This window comes from Mus caroli, chromosome X, assembly GCF_900094665.2.
Source record: "Mus caroli chromosome X, CAROLI_EIJ_v1.1, whole genome shotgun sequence".
Classification (NCBI taxonomy): domain Eukaryota; kingdom Metazoa; phylum Chordata; class Mammalia; order Rodentia; family Muridae; genus Mus; species Mus caroli.
The window spans coordinates 79,522,315-79,543,667 of record NC_034589.1 but is presented as its reverse complement, the minus strand read 5'-3'; the positions used below and the strand labels follow the sequence as shown (position 1 = coordinate 79,543,667).

General features: G+C 36.5%; 1 protein-coding gene across 4 annotated transcripts in view; it reads right to left on the bottom strand.

The window, feature by feature from the left end:
• The window catches only part of Dmd (dystrophin), a 2,293,239-nt gene that overhangs the window by 733,356 nt on the left and 1,538,530 nt on the right, over nt 1-21,353 (bottom strand). For all 4 annotated transcript variants that reach the window (XM_029473189.1, XM_021152893.1, XM_029473188.1 and 1 more), the window contains exon 50: nt 19,138-19,246. In XM_029473189.1, the coding sequence (XP_029329049.1) occupies nt 19,138-19,246 (109 nt within the window). The remainder of the gene's footprint in view (nt 1-19,137; nt 19,247-21,353) is intronic.

Below are 21,353 nucleotides of genomic sequence, written 5' to 3'. Positions count from 1 at the left end.
CATCCAACCTAGTATTTATTAGTTAATTTAAAATTGTGAGTGGTCAATTTTGTAAATAGTGCTCTGTACCAAAATGAGGACTCTAGTAATAGAAGTAAAGTTTTATTGTCTCATTTATTTATTTTAAAATTTTACTTGATACCTTTTTTGTTAGTTTTCTTTCTTTTTTTATTATTGAATGTTTTATGTATTTACATTTCAAACTTTATCCCCTTTCTTGGTTTCCCCTCCAGAAACCTCTTTCCCATCCCCCACCCCCTTCTTCTATGAGGGTGCTTCCCCACTCCCCCACCTATTCCCACCTCCCCACCCTAGCATTCATTCCTCTACAATGGGGCATCGCACCTTCCCAGGACCAAGGGCCTCTCCTCTCATTGATGTTCTACAAGGTCATCCTCTGGTTTATTTGCAGCTGGAGGCATGGGTCCCACTATGTGCACTCTTTGGTTGGTGTTTAATTCCTGAGAGCTCTGTGGGGTCTGGTTGGTTGATATTGTAAAGTTTTAAAAAGACAGTTTCAGACATCTATGTAATGGTGGGTTAGCTAGAAAATTTTGACTGAAACTGAATATAGACATCTAACACAGCAATGGTCACTGGCCTAGATTTTGTTTATTAGATTCTATGATACATTGCTGATATTTAAACAATTTTACACAGTAAGTTTTCTATTGTGTATTGTGATCATAATACAAATCTAAAGATATTTGATGATTAGTATACTCTGAACACTGACCAAGCAGACAATCTGATAGTCATAAAAGGATACAGACAATGGCAGTTAAGTCCTAAGTGATACTAACATTTAAAGGGATACTAACATTTAAAGGGATCACCAAGGAAAATGGCCAACTAGATGGAAATGGAAGCAAGTGGCAAAACCTTCAACTGAGTATAGTCAATAGAAAAGAAGAGAACATGCAAACCACAAAAGCCCGCTCACAGAGAAGGTAAATGGTAGGAATTTGTGGAATACTATTAAGAGCACTTGGGGTTAAGATTACAGAGGGCATAGTCATTTCAAATAAATTAACATCAATTTTGTCCTGAGTACTGATGTACCTTCAAAACACAAACTAAAACTCTGCCCTTTTTATTAAACCAAAAATTTATCCTAAGATGCACATAGAAAAAAGAACGAAATGATCTAACATAACCACAGGTGAACTCAAGAAACAAATTATAATGGATGTGAGCCAGTGTAGAAAGTCTCCATATCAAGAAAGTTTTTCCAAGAATGCATGTGACAGGAAAATAAATGTTGGTAGACAAATACATTAAAGGATTTGGGGTGGCAGATACTTTCTGACATACAGGATGACAAAAGAGGTAAGAAATAAAAAAAATTGAGAACAAATCAAAGGAGACAGGGATGTGTTTCAATGAAAAATAGAGTTGAAAAGACTTTTCTGTAGAAAGAATTGAAAACCACCAATTTGTTTCAAGCAAAGACTATAGTAAGGAGACCCGAAGATAGAGCTGATGTGGCAGGTTCCAAGGAAATATTTTTAAGTGAATTCTTCTATGACTGCACTATACTTTATTCTCAAATATTACATTTTCCTCTTCTCTACATGTAGAAATAGCAAGCATGATAATACCCTGGAAAGACATTTATGGCTCTGACATTCGAAGCTCAAAAAATTGAGTTTAATGATAAAAATGCTTCAAAATTCACCTGCTCTAAAAAAAAAAAACTGTCATATTTTTGAGTGCAGAAATAAAGATGAAGTGAATAGAGCTTGGATAGTTTTTGTTGCACTGGCTTTGTGTAAGGATAAATTTACCCAGTGGATAATGGAAAAAATTTGTATTTTCTTCTCAAAGCAAACAATAAATCAGGTACAAGGGTCAAAGTTTACCACATGGGGTTACTCTGAATTCTTGACATCAAATTGCATGAAGAGTAGCTTTGGTCTTGATCTGAATACAATATGTAATACAAAGGAAAATATGGTTATAAAGAAAAGCAATCTAAGAAAAAAAGATAGATGGATGCACAGCAGATAAGGAAAGGAATCAAGTTACAAAACCTGAAGTTGACAAAATGACAGAATTTCCACAGAGAATATAGTAAAAAAAAAAAAAAACCTGCATCACACAGTGAACACTTTTATCCCTGGGCTGAGAGTCATTTTACACTATACTTGCTTGGAATATGCCTGAGCTCATATTCTGGTAATGCCAGGAATCCAGTGGAAACTATAACAGTCTCAGGCAATTTTTATTATGATAGAGGAAATAAACAGGAAAGAATTATGTTTTTAACTCATGTTATTGAATGGTAGCAACAATAATAAAACAAAACCAAATAAAATCTCACACTGCAACTTGTTGTAAATTAGGTAGGGTCTATTAAATACTAGCCGTTAGTTGGTTAAATAGACTTCAGCATGACCTTTAAAATTCTCTTTTGTTGTCTTATCTGTTCTAGCTAGTTTTGTTTCTGAGAGAATAAAATCAATTAGTTATATTTTACTTTTATTGTTTTATATACCTTTTCTCTCTACAGTAGTACTCATTCTGAACGTCTCTTTTCTATTGCCTTCTTATTCTCCTTTCTTCCTTAAGCTTCCATTCCCATGCAGTCTTGCCTGCATACAGCCTCAATAACATAGCACTCACTCCCTATTTTATAGCAGGTTGAATTCTAGTCTTTATATACTCTTTCATTCTCAGGTAACAGGGATTCAATAAGCAAAATGGGGAGTCATCAGGCAAGGTGTCTGCACTCTCAGTAATAAAATGAGTAACTCTGAGGGATTTACTGTGCAGCAGGGTGATTATAGTAATCATTACTGAATTGTGTACTTAAAATCTATTCTAGGAGTAGATATGCAGTGTTCTCATGCTCCGTATAAAACAGCTATCTGAAGCAAGACATATACTAGTTATTTTGTTATGCTAAAATTTTACAATGTCTATATTTATAAAATCATCACATTGAATACCCAGGATATATTCCCAATTATAAATCAATAAAGCTATGGGAAAGAAAGAAAACCAATGTATCCTCAAGAAGTTTAGAGACAAAAGGGAGGACAAATCTAATTCAAGACTGTCTCAAAATTAAATTTAGGAAGAGATACACACTGTGGATGAAAACTCAGTGATTCTTGTGTGGCAGGTTAGGAATGTCTTTTCTCAATGTAACAGTTGAGGGAAGTAAGCCTTGGCAATGAGTGAAGTATGGTGAAAAAAGCAAGGCTAGACCTTCTCAAGCAGAGAATCATATAAAAACAATAGCTTGTTGTAAGAGGTACTTTTATAACCAAAGAAACAAAAAAGATGGAAACTACCTAATTCAATGTGTTGATCAGGGAGAGAGGATTTCATAGCCTAAGAATCACTTTAGACTAAGATCCTGTAAAGTATCAACTTTTAAGATTATGTGGAAAACAATTAGAAAGGAATGATGTATTTTTAAAATGTTCTAAAATCAAGTGTGTCATTTGAAAGGATTACATAACTATACTATATAGAAAAGTAAGAAGGGATAATAGATTAGTTTAGACATTATTTGTATTATATAAAATGTTATGTACATATGATATATAATATAATTATATCATTTAGAACAGTGTAGTATAAAGAATGAAATACATCAAGGTTCAATGGAGCACAATAATACTCTAAGTATTTGATAGGCTGAGGCAGGAGTACTGCCGGTTCAAATCTACATAGTAAGATTCTATAAAAGGGAAGGAATGAAATACGGCACTATCGAGGTAACCCAATCACAAAAGAAGTCACTTGATATGCACTCACTGATAAGTGGATATTAGCCCAGAAACTTAGAATACCCAAGATACAATTTGCAAAGCACAAGAAAATCAAGAAAAAGGAAGACCAACATGTGGATACGTCATCCCTCCTTAGAATAGGGAACAAAATACCCATGGAAGGAATTACAGAGACAAAGTTTGGAGCTAGGACGAAAGGATGGACCATCCAGAGACTACCCCACCCGGGGATCCATCCCATAATCAGGCACCAAACCCAGACACTATTGCATATGCTAGCAAGATTTTGCTGAAAGGACCCTGATATAGATGTCTCCTGTGAGGCTATGCCAGTGCCTGGCAAATACAGAAGTGGATGCTCAGCTATTGGATGGATCACAGGGCCCCCAATGGAGGAACTAGAGAAAGTACCCAAGGAGCTGAAGGGGTCTGCAACCCTATAGGAGGAACAACAATATGAACGAACCAGTACCCCCAGAGCTTGTGTCTCTAGCTGCATATGTAGCAGAAGATGGCCTAGTCAGCCATCGTTGGAAACAGAGGCCCCTTGGTCTTACAAACTTTTTATGCCCCAGTACAGAGCCAAGAAGTGGGAGTGGGTGGTTAGGGGAGCAGGGCAGGGGGAGCGTATAGGGAACTTTCGGGATAGCATTTGTAATGTAAGTAAAGAAAATATCTAATAAAAAACAATCAAACAAACAAAAAGTACTAGAACCTTTTCCAAAGAAAAGAAAAGAAAACAAAAGAAAAGAAAAGAAAAAGAAATGCAGCACTATCAGTCACAGTGGCACAGTACATAAAAAAAAAAAAAAAAGATTTATTTGTGAGACTAGGCCGGGGCCTAGCAAACACATAAGTGGATGCTCACAGTCAGCTATTGGATGGATCGCAGGGCCCCCAATGGAGGAGCTAGAGAAAGGAGCAAAAGAGATCTGCAACCCTGTAGATGCAACAACATTATGAACTAACCAGTACCCCGGAGCTCTTGACTCTAGCTGCATATGTATCAAAAGATGGCCTAGTTGGCCATCACTGGAAAGAGAGGCCCATTGGACTTGCAAACTTTATATGCCCCAGTACAGGGGAATGCCAGGGCCAAAAAGTGGGAATGGGTGGGTAGGGGGGGGGAGGGTATAGGGGACTTTTGGGATAGGATTGGAAATGTAATTGAGGAAAATACGTAATAAAATAAATATTTAAACAAAAAGAATTTGGGAAGGGATAAAATTAACTGTATTTAGTGATATGTGTCCAGGAGGATTAAGATGAAAAATTGTCAAGAACCATTCTTGAATATTTTTACTAGATTAGTGAGGCTATGAGAACTGAAAAGAGGGGTGGAGAGGAGTGTTCACCTATTGACTGACAGAGAAAGAGCTGCTTAGTTTGAGACATCTAAGTAGAAAAATGGGCAGACTGTTAAATATGCATTTAGGTTTTATCTGAGTGTTGATAGCATAGGCACCATTTGAATCTAAATCTCTCTCCTAACTTCTATGTCTACTAAATGGTGTTAAAATTATCAGAAACCCAGAATGTATAAAATTGAACCCACAGCTCCCCTGAATGGTAAAACAATTTATATTTTAATAATTTCTATTTGCATCTGACACAGAACTTGCCAAGCCAAGAACATGAATATTTAAGTTTTTAAAAATATAAATCTCATTCTTATATCCATGCATTTTTATGGTGCTATTGTTCCCATATGCCACAAATATCCACAAATCTTGGTCTCATCCTTTTCCTAAGTTCCTGAACGTTTATAATAGCTTTTAGTGTTGCTCTTATCTAGTCTAGTCACTGCTATTTATTTAGAGAAACCTCTCCAAATCTCAGGCCTGGTCCCAGCCTCTTGAAAACATTTTAATCGTTTGCATATCCTCTGCTATATTACTTCTCTTGTAGCTGCAACAGAATATCCATACAAAAGCAACTCAAGGAAGGGTTTACTTTCACTCTTCTTTGAACATACAGTCCCTCATGATTAGGAAGCCATGGTAAGAAGAAATTTACATAGCTGCTCATTTGAGATCTTCAGCTGGAAAGCAGAGGAAAGCAAATCCTGGCCCTCAGTCTGCTTTATATTTGGTCCCTCACTCCAGTCCATGGAAGGGCAGTGCCCATTGTATGGTGCATTTTCCCATCTCAATTTATGTAATCTGCATAATCCCTCACAGATACAGCTGGAGGTTAAGCTAAATTAAATAACCCCTCACAGGTATGTTTGGACCTTGTTTCCTTAGGTGATAATAAATCCCGTGATGTCAACAAATCAATAGGAACCATCACATCATCCAATTAAATATTATTGATTCTCATACTTTCAAAAGCATACAATTTTATTTTGATTCTCCTCCTGTAATTCTACCATAACATATCCTTTGTCAACTACTTATAAGTCTAACTCAGTGCTTTAGATATCCTTTAGAAGCTGCCTTGCTTCAAGCTTTGTAAACCTTATGGGACATAGAACATTAGAGACTGTGTAATCTGACTTAGATTAGTCACAAGAAAGAGTTATAGTGATTCTTCTCCTTCCCTCATTGTGACCAGTTATTCTAACTCAATCTTGGACTGGTCTAGTAATAATTCCAGTATTAGAGATTCCTAGGGAAGATAGCTAAAATCTTAATTACCTAGCAAAGTTAATTTGGAGCACAGCCTCCACTCCCAGAGAAGCTGCAGCCCTGTTGAAATTCTTAAAGCCACTCCCCCCACACCAGGTGCTCTAAGTCTAAGCTTGCTTGTTGCTAATTTGCAATTGAATGGAGTACCCGGACTCCCCAAAGAAGCTTTTGTACTGTTGCTTTTCACTGTCTCAACTTTGTTTTTCAAGCAGGTTAGTCAACACCCCTCAGCCTGACTGCAGCAGGTGTGCAGCCTCACCTCCAACAGAGCAGGTGGCAGTTATTAATCTTCATCAAGAAGCATTCTAAGTACATATTGTAGCTTTGGTCTGAATTGGGAATAAGGTGTGCTAATGAGGGCTGGACAGTCAATGACGGGCACGCAGATCTCAGAACCATACCAATCTTAGACAGAGGTACATGCCAAAAGGCCATGGCTGTTGATAACACACCACACAGCTATGTTTTATGTGAAATATAACACAAACAAGCTGCACCTAGCCTCCAAGACAGAATTGGATGGTTTGGGAAAATCTAAGATTCCCTAAGACGGGTGCGGCCACCAGCCACCATAACTCCCAGGCAGGACTATAGAGCATAAATAAATTTTATGCCTCAGTCCAGTTTTTTTTAAATATTAATAACAGGTAGGAAATTGTAACCTTCCCCCAGCCTGAAGCAGGCTAAGACAGACCTTGACCTCCCCCACACACACTAAGGAGATTACCTAGGGTGGAGCCTTCCTCCCTAGCTTACTCTACTGTTCAGCCATTGCCACTGCCACCGTTCCTCCTGTTGAGAGGCCCCTGAGCTATTCTGGAGACTACACCCTATCCTGCATGTTGTCACCTGCAGCTGGTTCCAGGCTCCAAGGATGAATTGGTGGGAATGGGCCTCCCCCCCCCCCACACACACACACTTTATAAGCGCATTTGAGATTAAACATTTGAGTCTTGATCAGGAACCTTGTCTTGGCTCCATTTTTCTCTCGACCGCCTAGTTTCCCCTCTCTTTTCAGCCTCGGCTTGCCTCCCAGGTGTACCCATTTCTTGTGAGCCACAGGCTGGCTTTCAACACTGGGGTTGAGGTTTTGTCTTGTAGGGTCTATTGTAATGCTAAGTGCAGGCCCCTAAGATCTGGAGTCTGACCCTGCCTCCATGTTAATTCTTCATGGTGAATAAAGATGCTGACAGCCAATAGCTACAGAGAAGAGACATAGGTGGGGTTAAGTTTTGCTGGGTTTGGGAGAAGCAGAAAGAAGCCTGCATGGGAGACAAGAGGAACGTGCTGAAGAGGAGAAAGAACCACCATGGGTTAGCTGAGTCATAACAGCGTGGCCATGAGAGGTAGCCAGTTAGAGCTAAGAACAGCCCAGATGAAACACAGTAAGTAATATTTTGGGTTATGGATAGGAAGGTAGATTCTAACAGCATGCAGAGTAGATATTAGGAATGCAAACAGTCATACTTAGAGAACTTTGCCCATAAATGTAGCCATGCATTGAACTGGCTTTTTTATCACACTGATGGTGACATCTTTGTTGCTTCTCAGTACATATTTTATCTTTCTCACTAGTTCATAACTTAAAATCTACTCGGTTTACATGGTAGTTTGATACATATTTATATTTGGGGGAGTTATTTACCTGTGTAAATGTGCAAGCCATAAAGTTAAAAGAAAACCTAGATGTAATATTTAACATTATCATCTCTCAAACTGTGAACAATGATCAGATTTCATGTGATACAGAAATGATCAGCTCTTTGTAGATATACCTAAAAGTGCCTCAGTAATTAAGTATATGGAACTCATTTTCATAAAATTAAAAGAATGTAACATTTAGTTATCTACTTTTCATAGAGTTTGGCTGCTAGGACAGGAAAATATCCTCCAAAGTAGGGGCAAATTTTCCAGACTCAGTTTTACAATCATTACTAACCCTTTTCGCAAATGATTGTGGAACACTAACAATAGTTTCACAAATTATTGCAAGCATTTTCTTTATTTCCATTATGAATTGCTTTTACAAATTTCCCTTTTATATATGTAAGTGGTACTATTGGTTTTGAATAACTCTTAGAACCACCTAGGATTATAACTATTCTCTTTATGAAGAAAGGTAAAATATAAATGTATCTCATGGTCTATGTTTACTTTATTAGGTAATAATGTATCAACAAGACTTTATTTAAAGGGACATCAGGAAACAGCAGTTTGTGGGCTAAGTCTGTTCCAACATCCAGATTTATAATTAAAGATTTATTGGAACACAATCACATCTGTTCATTTAGAAGCTCTCTAGGGTTGATTTTGTACTTCAGTAGTATAGTTAGATCATTTTGGCTGATTTTTTTTTTTCACCTAAAATCCAAGAATAATTACTATCTGGCTCTTCATAGAATAAACTGAAAATTTCTGCTTTAGAACTTTTAGTTGAAATGATTTTATTAATCAATATCTGAAATAGTGAATTTAAAAAGCACTACTCTACTCTTAGACTATAAAATGGAGACATTTTTATACACCTCAGATTATATCTTCCTCGATTCAAAGTCTGTTATTGGGTAAATCAATTCCTAAATTTCACTATTGTAGTTAAAAGAACAATGGAGTAGAAATAGAAAGTAAAATCTTCAGTTTTGAGTTTCCTCAAATTCAGTTTCTGCAATTGCAGTAAAATAATTTTTGTTCTTTAGAGTCATTTTAAGGATCAAAGCAGTCAATAATAGAAATGTATAAAGAACTTAACATTTGCGATCATACAGATCTTAATGTTTATTTCCATCTTGAGGTTCACTAACTATAATCATAACTTCTTTAAATTAATATTCATGTGTAATATGACCAATCTCATTCATTTAGTTATTCTGCTACCTTTACTTCATTCCTCTGTTAACATGGCTTACTATGGGCCATAGCTTTTCTGTCCATGTTTGTCTACTCATTTATTTCACTCCACCTACTTGTACCAACTGTATTTACCACAGCATCTTTTACTAGAACACTTCAGCTTTAACCACATAGGGAAAGTACATTTGAACCTAGATGTGTGTTTCATTGGAACACTAGCTAGCAGAGATGAATAATAGCCTAGTGCCTTTTCATACTTTTGGAACAAATAAATGCTAAGAAGTAGTAATTAGAAGGAACTAACTGGTTGAAGTTAGAGATAAAAGGCTAAGTAAGTGGGTTGGCAGGGACATAGGATATAAAACAACAGGGCTGGCTTCCCAGAATTCATGACAAACATTAAGTTTCTGGTCTGTATGTTGATTGGAAGAAATTCCAACCAATATTCATTTCTATTTTATTGTATAGCTTTGCTATCCAATGGAGTTCACATATTTACCACAACTACTCAACAAAGAAAACACTAGGTATGTTTTAGAATATCAGGTCTCAATATAACACATACATACACACACACACACACACACACACACACACACACACACAGATAAAACTGGCTTGTGTAGTTCAATTGCTGTACTGACTGAAAGTGGACTAGTACAGGAAAAAGGGAGAATAAACAGAACTAAATAGCAACACTGAGGGAGAAGCAGGTTTATAATCCCAAGGCTTTCATATCTTATGGCCTCTTAAATTCCAGAAGGGAAAGAATAAATACACAGAAAGAATGCATGCCTTTTTACTTAAATCAGTTTGATTCTCTGAGATTAATTAAGACCTAAATCGTCCCAAGATGCTTTAATTTTAAGATTTAGATGCTGTGATAGAAAGAGAGATGAGGAAGACAGAGTACTCTTGTCAAATTTTGTCTGGAAAATTCACTCATATAAGCATGGATAATATTGTAGTCTCTCTATATATCTAGGCTATGTTCAAAGATTATATGGCCAAGACCCAGTATATTTAACATAAAGGTCAAGGAAAGGCATAACTTTTAGAAGAGAAGAATTTAATGAATTCAGGGTCTTGCTGTGTGCACTTATTAATATCTAAGTCTCTTGGGGATAACCATTTAGTATCTGCTTTAGTTTCCATCTATGAAAACCAAAGAAAAGTAATGTGGAATATATCTCATAAGGAGGTTTACAATTAAATAGAACATGCAAAGAATATTTAGCCAATGTCTGCTGGAAAGTAAGACATTAATGCATACTAGCTCTAAGATAAATATTAGGTACATTTAGGTCAATGGAAAAAACAGGGAGATAATTGAAATGAAAGTAGGTATTATTTTTAAAAACAGTATGATCTACCTATTTAATACTCAAATTGAATGAGACAGCGGGATTATGGAGACCCTCTAACACAGTTAAACATGAAGTGACAATGTTGTTTTGCCTGATTTACATGAGACCTTTGTTGGTAAAGCAGTTTCATCAAAATACTCAATATGAAGCATTTATTCATCCAGACAATAAACACAAATCCACGCATAAAACGTTCCTCAGAGTCAGAGATCAAGATGAAAATCCATAAAATCATAGAGATTTGTGTCTATAAACTTGCTTATTATATTCACATTCAAAGAGTTTGGAAGGGGTAGTGTCAGCTTTTAAACCAGAATCTTTTCATTACTTCTCTGTGTTGGGGTTGTAGCACATGCTGTGAGTGGCCTCCAGAGATTCCTCAAGCTGTATGCAGGCAGCAAATTGAATCTGAATGCTTTATTAGACACAATTGTCTTTCAGCTAGTGGGAGTGAATGCCAATTGTACTGGAAACCATACATGGTATGTATGTATGTATGTATGTATGTATGTATCTATCTATCTATCTATCTATCTATCTATCTATCTATCTATCTATCTATCTATCATCTATTGTGGTCTCCCTTCCCCCACCTGCTTGAACCTGCTTGCTCTAGGTGGAGTTTCCTGCTCATTCGTGCTGCCACGCCCACTGCTGGACCCTGTCGGCTTTGCTGCTTGGAGGCACACACGTGTTCGTCCTGCTACTGGATCCCGAGTTACTTGGCGGGAAATTGGGTTCCCTCCCCCTTCCTTTATAACTGAATGTTGGAATTAAAAAGGCGGGCTTTGAACATTAAATCGTCTTGGCCCCATTCTTTCTTCCGCCCCCGTCTAGATTCCTCTCTTTTCAGCTCGAACTGCCATTCTCAGTTGAACCGTTCGTGTTGTGGACTGCGGGCAGGCCGCAACAATCTATCAATAACCTATCTATCTATCTATCTATCTATCTATCTATCTATCTATCTATCTATCTATTGGCAAACTGGGTCCTGACCTTGAAAATAAACCTTAAATCAAAGAGCACTATTCAATTCTGAGTCATGTCCTTATTTATTAAACCTAGAGTACTGAGTTCAAAAAGGAATGGCACATTTTATCTTAGACAAATAAGAATGAGCAAGATGAAGAGTGCAATTTCTCTTTTGATCATACTGGTCTTATTAAGCAAAATGTTTATCATCAAAACCATAGTATTAAATTAGGTTGCTTAAGAAGACATATTTCTTCACTCTCATTTGTATAAGTTAGAAAATTATCTTCTCTACTCTTAATCCACAGTGGACATTATAGAATGCTTATTTATATCCCCATTTCCATAAATTTATATGATAATAAAGAATAATACTGAAAACAGAAGGTGTAAAGAATTAAATTATATACTGGCATACTATTTGCTTCCTCCTTTTGTAATGTTGGAAAGACATTTAGTTCTTTGAGGGCATGATAAATTCTTGCTGAAGCAGGACATGAGATACCATTATTTTTACTTTTTTTTTTTTTTATTGTAGGCAGTTCTATACTCTAATTTGGGCACTGGTATAGTTAATGCTATTTCAATGGAACCTAAATATTATGATACTTAATGCTGAGTACATAATAAATTAATTTTGGGCTTGCAGTATATTAAAATAAATATTGTTTTAAAAATAATAAAATTGAGAGGATAAGTTACATGAATGTTTAGAAGAAGATGGCAAGAGGTTCTTGAATTGGATGCTAAGACATATTCATGAAAGCGATTTAAGGAATGCAATGGTTAGATGTGGTCTGGGGATTTGCACCAAAATCACAGAACATCCCCATTTAAAGAGAAATGTATGCTTTTATAAATTACATTTTAATCTGTGAATGTATGGGCCTCTCTGTGGGTGTGTGTGCATATGAGTGCAGGTGCTGACAAAGATCAGAAGAGGGTGCTGGACTGTGTGGAGTTAGAGTTGCAGGTGGTTTTGAGCCACTCAGTGTGGGTATTTAGGAACTGAATCTGGGTATTATGCAAGATACCCACGTATTATTGTCTTAACATAATAGGATGTAGCATTGAGATTCTGAAGATGAAACTTTTATTTTAGAGGAAAAAGTGAAGTAAAATCAATCAGTACATGTAGAAACACTAAAATCAAAGCTATGGCTGGATTTTTGGGTTCAGAATAGACCTCTAAACAGCTAGAAAATATGATTGTTTAATATATCTAGTATTATAATAACATTTAAATCTAAAGTATATGTACTTGTGAAGTTTTTGAGGACATAACTTGTTACAGGCTTGTACATGGTAGTAATATATAGTTGCAGGAAAGGGCTATATTATATAGACTTTGTAAGTGACTCAGTCATGATTAGGCCATCAGTCATCAATAATGTCTAAAGCCCTTAACAGTAAAACTATATAGAAAATATAAGAGGCATGCAGAAGGAGGAGATTACAGGCTTTAAAATCTTAAGAAGCAGCTATTTTATTGATAATCTATAGAGACATGCCTGTTTTACACTACAAAAGAAAAAAGTTTGAAAAACATACTTCAATGGATAATGTCTAAGCCAACAGTGAAGAAAAAGTACTCCATTTTTACTCAAACAATTAGAGAGCAACTGGAATTAAACGACATTGTAATATTGAATATGAGTAGTAGTAATATCACTGGGCACCAGAACAAAGAAAATAGACAGATGGATAGATAGATAGATAGATAGATAGATAGATAGATAGACAGATAAATAGAAACAGAGACAGAGAGAGGGAGAGAGACATAGAGGAGAGGCACACACACACACACACACACAGAGAGAGAGAGAGAGAGAGAGAGCGAGAGAGAGAGAGAGCGAGAGAGAGAGCTACAGCAAGCTAGCATGCTTTTGGTGGCTTCCTGAGATAGTGGTGAGGAAAAAATGGCCTCTCAGATATAATTCAGACTATAATGTTTTTTTCTCTTATATCAAAATTTGAATTGTTAAATCCACAGAATAATTATAGTAAGTAATAATGGATTTCATTTTGAAGGATTTTTAAAATCCAGATGTTCACTTTTTATTTTTAACCTGGGTATCCTAAAGAAAAGCTCTCTGTCTGGTAATTTTGTGCTACAGTGCTCATTGCCATATTAGCAAAAAATAATTGAATTACACTTCTCTTTTATGAGTCAAACCAAAACAATGAGATTAGTTATTTTGTTCAGTGAAGTAAAGCCAATCTCCCATACATATCTAGGAACCCTTTTTTTCCCTTTAATGAAAATGGATTTTTTTTCTCATATAATATATTCTGATTATGGTTTTCCCTCCCTGTACCACCCAGCTCCTCCCTACCTCCCCACTCTTTCTGTCTCTCATTAGAAAACAAACAAGTCTATATTGTTTTAAACCTATAATTTAACAATGCATATGCTACAGGTTATTTTGGAATCTCCCTTCTTAGAGGGTAAGGTTATATTTTCTTTTAAAACTATTCAGTGAAATTTTAGACAACATGAGGAATTTGTGTTCAAGCCTTCAACCTTGAGCTGTTCAAGTTTTGGTCCTGGAGGAAGTTAAATAGTTTAAGAATGTTAAAGTCATTTTACTGCAATCGTTTGAAGAATTGGGACTGTTCTTCCTTTTCCAGTTCAAACCTAAAAGTACAGCCCTAATGGAGAGCTAGTAACCAAGCCAGAAGATTAAGAGAGGGAGAAAAAGAGGAACTTTATAATCACAAAATGGATAATTACCGTGTAAATACTGAGGCTTTCACAGTCTCTCACAGTCTAGGATGCTAACAATGATGTCTCTGTTGTATCTTTCTAGTCAGTTAAGCACAGTGCATTGTTGAAAAACCTGGCCTGAGACCAGGAGCTTCCACAAAGAAAATAGAATGATTTGCTTCTGATAAATGGGAACAATACTGGGGACTGTCCCAGGAAGCCATGGTCACTTCATTTTATACAGTGTGATACATCTCATTATATATCAAAACGCCTCACCTCTCTGATGTACTGGAATACAATTTTTAAGTGAGTTAATTAATGAAAAGGCTGAATGGGTTTTGCAGTTGCTGAAGGCTTTGAAAGATCTTGATAATGATCTACAATGATGTCTTATTTTTTAAAATACCTCATTAAGGGCCTTCATATTTTAAGAATAAAATTCTCCTCCTAGTGTATGTATTTGGAGATAGGGTTCAAAATTAATATAGTGTAGCTACAAAATCAACACCATTGTGGCCTTTAATATTTTCAGTATAGAAATCACATTTTGTATGTAGTACTTGAGATAGAACCAGAGCCTTGTGCATGCTAAGCATTGTATCACTGAGGTCCTGTCTTCAACCTGTAATCATCATTAATGAAGAGGCAGATTTGACTCCATCGGCACTGATTTACTTTATCTGAAGGGTTGATTCACAGCAGAATGTAGGCTATTTTATATTTGATACTATACTTTCAAGATTGCTCTTGAGTTCTGCTATCTCTAAAATTAACTACAGGAAGAATCGTTTTACTAGCATTTAATCAACAGCAAACCTCTATCAACTGGCTTTGTGTGTGTGTGTGTGTGTGTGTGTGTCTGTGTGTGTGTGTCTGTGTGTCTATACAACATTCAATTCACTTCATAGCACTTGTCCTGACATAGTAGTGTTAAATCTCCTCACTTGGAGTATGGATGCTAGGAACGTTTTCTGAGAGATTTATTTTGAAATGCTAAGCGGAGTGCTGTAGAACACGAGTGTTCTCAGGCCCAGCAGCTTGTGGATAAGAAACGATTCACAGTGACATTTACCACCAGATTTGCTGGTTCTTTGCTTCCATCTGTCACACAGGCCTTCAGACCAATGCTAAGTCCTGGCTGGTTGGCTAAAAATGTCCCTTAGTTTCTGCAAAGAAACTTCATACAAGTATAGCTATTCTCCTAATAAGTGTCTGCTAGGGACACAGAAACACTCTGCTGGATAACTATCACCTGCTTATGTTCTTTCCACTCCTTGAACTTTTAAGCTGCAAAGTCCTTCATAAAATAAGGACACAGATAGAAAATGCTGGAAATGTAAGGGAGTTTTGCTAGTCACAACACTGAATTTCACCAAAAGCCCCAGTGAGTTACATAAACAGTAGATGGAAAAATAAACTTTTGGAAGCAACCAAGGCCTGGTACATTAGTGTTTAAACTTCATTCCTAAGATCAGCAGCCAACATTGGACTCTCCTTTAAACATTTTAGAGATACTGCCTTTGACTCAAACTTACTGGAACAAAACCTCTAAAGTAGAAGTCTCATATTCTCCACTTTAGTAAGAAATTGATGTTTTCTTTTGCATGCTGAAATTTGAAAGTCATGGACATAGGGCACTGGGTATAAACCAGTGTCTTTTGTTATTTCCCAGTTGTGGTAGAATATATATAAAGATGGATACCATCAAGCCTCCTGCCCAAACAGGCATGTAACAATATAACTCTTCTTTCAAGAGATTGTCATTATGCTACCCCTTATATGGACTAAGCCTTCAAGTTTCATTGATAAATAGAGAATAGTGAAAGTATTATATTAAGCATCATGAGGTCTTCAAGCTTCTATCTCCCTGTCTTAGAGGAAGACTGCCTTGAGATTATCACAGAATGCCATAGTCTGGCTGACTAGAGGATGCAGGCTGTATGAAGGAACGAGGATCTCTAGTGAACAGTCACCTCTGAGACATTTAATTAGAGATTTTTAGAATTTCTAACTCACTGGATGCTGAATAATTGCATTCATACTAAGTGGAACAATCACAATCATCCAGCTGATAATAGGACATAAGGGAGTCACAGAATCAAAAGCAAAATTGCTTTAGGCTACAAAGTTTGGGGGTATTATATGCAATAATAGGTAACTGAAACACCCATATACTTAGGATCATCAAAATAAATCAAACAGTTTTGAGAGCATGACCACTTATCTTGTAAATTTGAACAATTTGTACAGCTCAGACAAGACCACTGCAACATATTATATAATAGAAGTAAACAGCCACAGGGATGCTTGCTTTAGTGTTTTTTTAAAAGGCTACTTTGAACAACATAAAATCAATTCAAATAGAAAGCCACTTTGAACCCAAATCTCCACTCATGTTAAAAGAAAAATATTCAACCAGATGACAACGCCAATGATTATTCCAGGCTCACCACTCTGTTCCTAGGAAATTCAGAGAACACTGATTTTTAGAACACAATACAGATCACTATTTATTCCATAGAAATGTAAGGCTGTGCTAAATTAGCATTAACTGCTTACTCTCTGCATCGATTTAGAATTTCCATTGTGTTGAGGAACAGATAGGTAGTGTAAGACACAGCAACGAAACAAACACTACTTGATATAATTGGATTAGAATCCTATCTGTCTTATTTTGTAGCTGTGTGGCCTTGGTCTAGCAATATTCTTTTTATGTCTTGGGTTTCTTAACTTAAAAAGAGTTGTACATAACCATATTAACAGTGCAATTACTTTGGGAATATATTTCAAAGTGTAAAGGAAGCTACGCATGTAAGAGTGGTACTTTGGAAACCCATCATGGCAAATCACAAACACTAGTGTTTTATACTATAATCTAGGGAATAAGAATCATATAACCAAATAATGTTATGAATTAGACTTTTAAATAGTGAATTCAGTTTAGATTAAATTACTATGTGTCAGAAAGCTGAGAATACAAAGAATTCTTAATTCTGTTCCTTAATCCACCACATGAGAAAAAAAAATGTCTTGGAATAAAAACAAGATGATTCTGACTTCTTGTTGATTCTTTTCCTATAGCATTTGTGTGTTTAGTAGGCTGAGCTTGTGTCCAGTTTTCTGTTGGTTTGGCAAAGGAAGTACCAGTCTTAGTTCTGAGAAAATTCTTCTCCCACTTTTCCAACTTTGGCCCTCTTGCTGCCTGCTCTCGCCAGTGACTCAGACCTAAGGACACTCCCACACTCCCCACTGGCTACAATATACAGCAGGAATAGTAGGGCAACACAAGGAGCCATAGATGGTGATGAAGTCTTCACTGAGGAAGAAGAAAAATGGAGGAGGTGCCTGGTAATATTGGCTTCTTTCAGGGTGTTTGTTCTTTGTGTCACCTCGGGTGCAGGTTCACCGGCCTTGGTGATTATCACCCCTACTCCCACTCCAGCACCTTCCTTGGTGTTGCAGCTGTGGTTTTGGTTCTGCCTATTATCATTTATTCCATACATACACAAGGCTCACTGATTTGCATCACCTTTTGATGTTCTCAGGCCAGACAAGCTTACCTGGCTATACTTCATACAATAATGAACTCATGATCACTTATTCCCCACCTTCTCCCCTTCTCATTTTCTCTGCAACAATGTTTCTCATACTCTAGTGTATGCTGGAGTCACTCATAGAGTCTATTAAAATGCAGATAAGCTTGCAAGGGTTAAGGGTAGGCCTTGACTTTCTGCCATTCTGTCCCAGGCCAGTTGACAGTAATCTGTAGACCATACCTTATGGCACTTATAATTGAAACAATACATTTCCTTTTTATTGTTTTATCATCTCTCTCTTCTGCCTTGATTGTGCTTCATAAAAGGAGAGACTAACATATTTTATGATGAATTTTCAGCACTTAGTCTGATGCCTAATGTATAGAAGTTGCTCCATATAGGTGATTAAATGGAGTAATTATATATGTACTTAAACAAAAACTTAGAATATATTTCCAGTTAGAAACATCATCATACCATTTAGGAACATTGCATCTTAAATAGATTTCTGTTCCCTGGCTTTGATTATTTTGGTAATATTCAGAGTATCTTATATGGGAGTATAAATCCTTAAGTTCCATTCCACAAGCTTATAAAAAAATCATTGGCATAAAATTTCTTCCTAGCATTTCAGACTCTGAGATTGAACATGCCACTGATATCTAGAGAACAAACATCAACAAAGGATTGCATATGGACAACTGTGCATATGTACTGATAGAACCAAAAATTACAGATCATGAAAGAAAATAAACTGGGCATAATTTATTCACTAGAACCTTGATATAGCAATTTCAGTGTATAATGTTGGCAAACCCCCCACAATCTTGCACATGTTTTTAAAGTCTCCAGTGTCACTGAACTTTCACCTTGATGTCTATGTTTAGATGTTAGTAATGTGGTGGTTTGTTGGGTTTCCTTATCAAGAATCACCTTTAATTTTAACTTAAAACTGCTGCCACGATTACTCTGCTTCCAGTGAAGCAGAAATTCAAAGGAGAGACCTTCTCCTAGAGATTCAACGTGCCTCCACAAAGCCATCCAGTTTTAATGCTAAGGAACAGGATAAAGTATCAGTTTAAACCATTATGGCTTCTCCTCATCTGCCCTCTTTTCCTTGCAGTTGAATCTTCAGAAAACACAGCTTGTAATGCTCTCAGTATCCAAGGAACACACTCAAAGACCTTTTGCATAATAAATAACATAAATGTTTACTCCTTTATGCAGAATCAGAAGCCAATTTTCCTTTCACTCAGAGATAACCTCCCAGCCATGCTTTTGAACAAACAGCTAAAGCAAAAGAGAACACCTGGGACAAAATGTACTTACAGGCTCCAGTAGTGCTCAGTCCAGGGGCACGGTCAGGCTGCTTTGTCCTCAGCTCCCGAAGTAAATGGTTTACAGCCTCCCACTCAGACCTCAGATCTTCTAACTTCCTCTTTAATAGAAAAGCATACGTGTTACTGATTTTACAAACATTGCCAATATAACTTCACTCATCATTTTAATATCATTTTCTGAGTATGTTCTTTATGAGAAACATGAATAATTACAGGTAAAAAGTGATTTCCAAATAGCCTTTTTAAATTTTTTAAATTAAAAATTCAAAGGGAGGTCATGGGAGATGGCTCCGTGAAATCTCAAAGGGCTTGCTGTGCAAAATGAGGATCTCAGTTAAGCTACCTTTTTAAATAGAAAAAAAAACTGGGTGTGGCAGTTTTCACCTGTGATCATGGGTGCTAGGTGGATCTTACAAGATCCTTGGCCATCATTTCAGTCAATCCATAATCTTCAAATTCAGTGAAAGAGCCTGTCCCAAAAACTATGGTGGATAAGTGACAGAGAAGACAGTCAGTATTGACCTTTGTATTACATGTGTGCACATATGAATGTGAGCCTCCACACACAAGTTGGCAGGCACATACATGTAAACACATTCAAATGTAAATGCACTGTGATTCCAAACTCTTTGGGCTTAAATCTTTTAATACTTTAAAGTCATGTCTTGTGAGAATTCTTAGCATGTATAAACTATGACTGTCTATACACAGACATGCATGTGGGTATTGCACCTGAAAAATTTTATCCTATCTCTCCCTCTGTAAATGTATCCAATATATGTAAGGCCTAGAGATAATATTCAAATCTCAAAAATGTTTGGTTAATTTTAGTAAGAACTACTGAACAAAATTAAATTGATACTCTCTACTCAAATATTTCCTTAGAATGGACTCAGCTTGTATTTGAGCCCTTGTAATAGTTTTTTTGTTTCAACTGTTTATTTTGAATTACAAATGAATTTGAAGAATAGCCTCAAAGAATGATAAGAACACATCTTAGGATTAATTTGGGGAGGGTTTTAGAAGTAGTCTAAGAGAATTTGGTTAAATAAAGCCATTAGGAAATATTCCTACCTTATAACCAGTGGTAAAATGTAACTGTCAAAATTAATTTGAGCTGTTCTTATCAAAAATAGTTAAGAAAAATAAAAACTTCAGCTTTTCTAATATATTGTAAATAGGTATTGATTCTTGGGAATAAAGCTTTCAGTGATAGCTTTGAGAATATGAAAAATAAGTGCTGCTGGTAGCTGATAGGCAGCTAGGACATGATGATCCAAGATAAACAGAAAAACAGACACACAGACACAAAGACCAAAACACTTCAAGAAAAATTAGCTTGGTAGAGAAAAGGACGCCCCATGACCAAATGTAAAAGAAAGACAAGGGCACTTTGCCATTCCAGAAATGACTAATATGCACTGCTGCTCCTTGAACAGCGATATGATTTAGCCCTACTCAGTCCTTCTGAAATGCTACATTAACTTTGATTGTCGACTTGACTGCTTCTTGACAGCATGCAATTGGAACATGGATTCCACTTTCCTCATCCTCCATAAAACCAAAAAGTTCCTGAAAAAAAAAAATGGCACCTGATCCTTTTGAAGTATTTTCTCCTCTGCTAGTAAGCTAAATAGTTTTAATTTTCATTAGGGGTGTATTTCCAGTAGGTGCTAGTTGGAGAACTTTTTTGTTTACATGTTCAAGTAGTAGAACCTAGCCTGTGCTCTTAATGAGAAAGCACTGTAGCACTAAGCTACTCTCACACCTGAGGGATTTAGCAGAATCATATGGACACCACAACTATACCATAAATAACATATAATGCAAGTAATATTATTCTTTACTGTTAATATGAAGTGATTGATTAGATTATTTTTTTAAAATTTTTATTAGGTATTTTCCTCATTTACATTTCCAATGCTATCCCAAAAGTCCACCATACCCCCCCACTCCCCTCCCCACCTACTCCCACTTCTTGGGCCTGGCATTCCCCTCTACTGAGGCATATAAAGCTTCCAAGACCATTGGACCTCTCTTTCCACTGATGGCCGACTAGGCCATCTTCTGATACATATGCAGCTAGAGACACAAACTCCGGGGGTACTGGTTAATTCATATTGTTGTTCCACCTATAGGGTTGCAGATACCTTTAGCTCCTTGGGTACTTTCTCTAGCTCCTCCATTGGGGGCCCTGTGATCCAT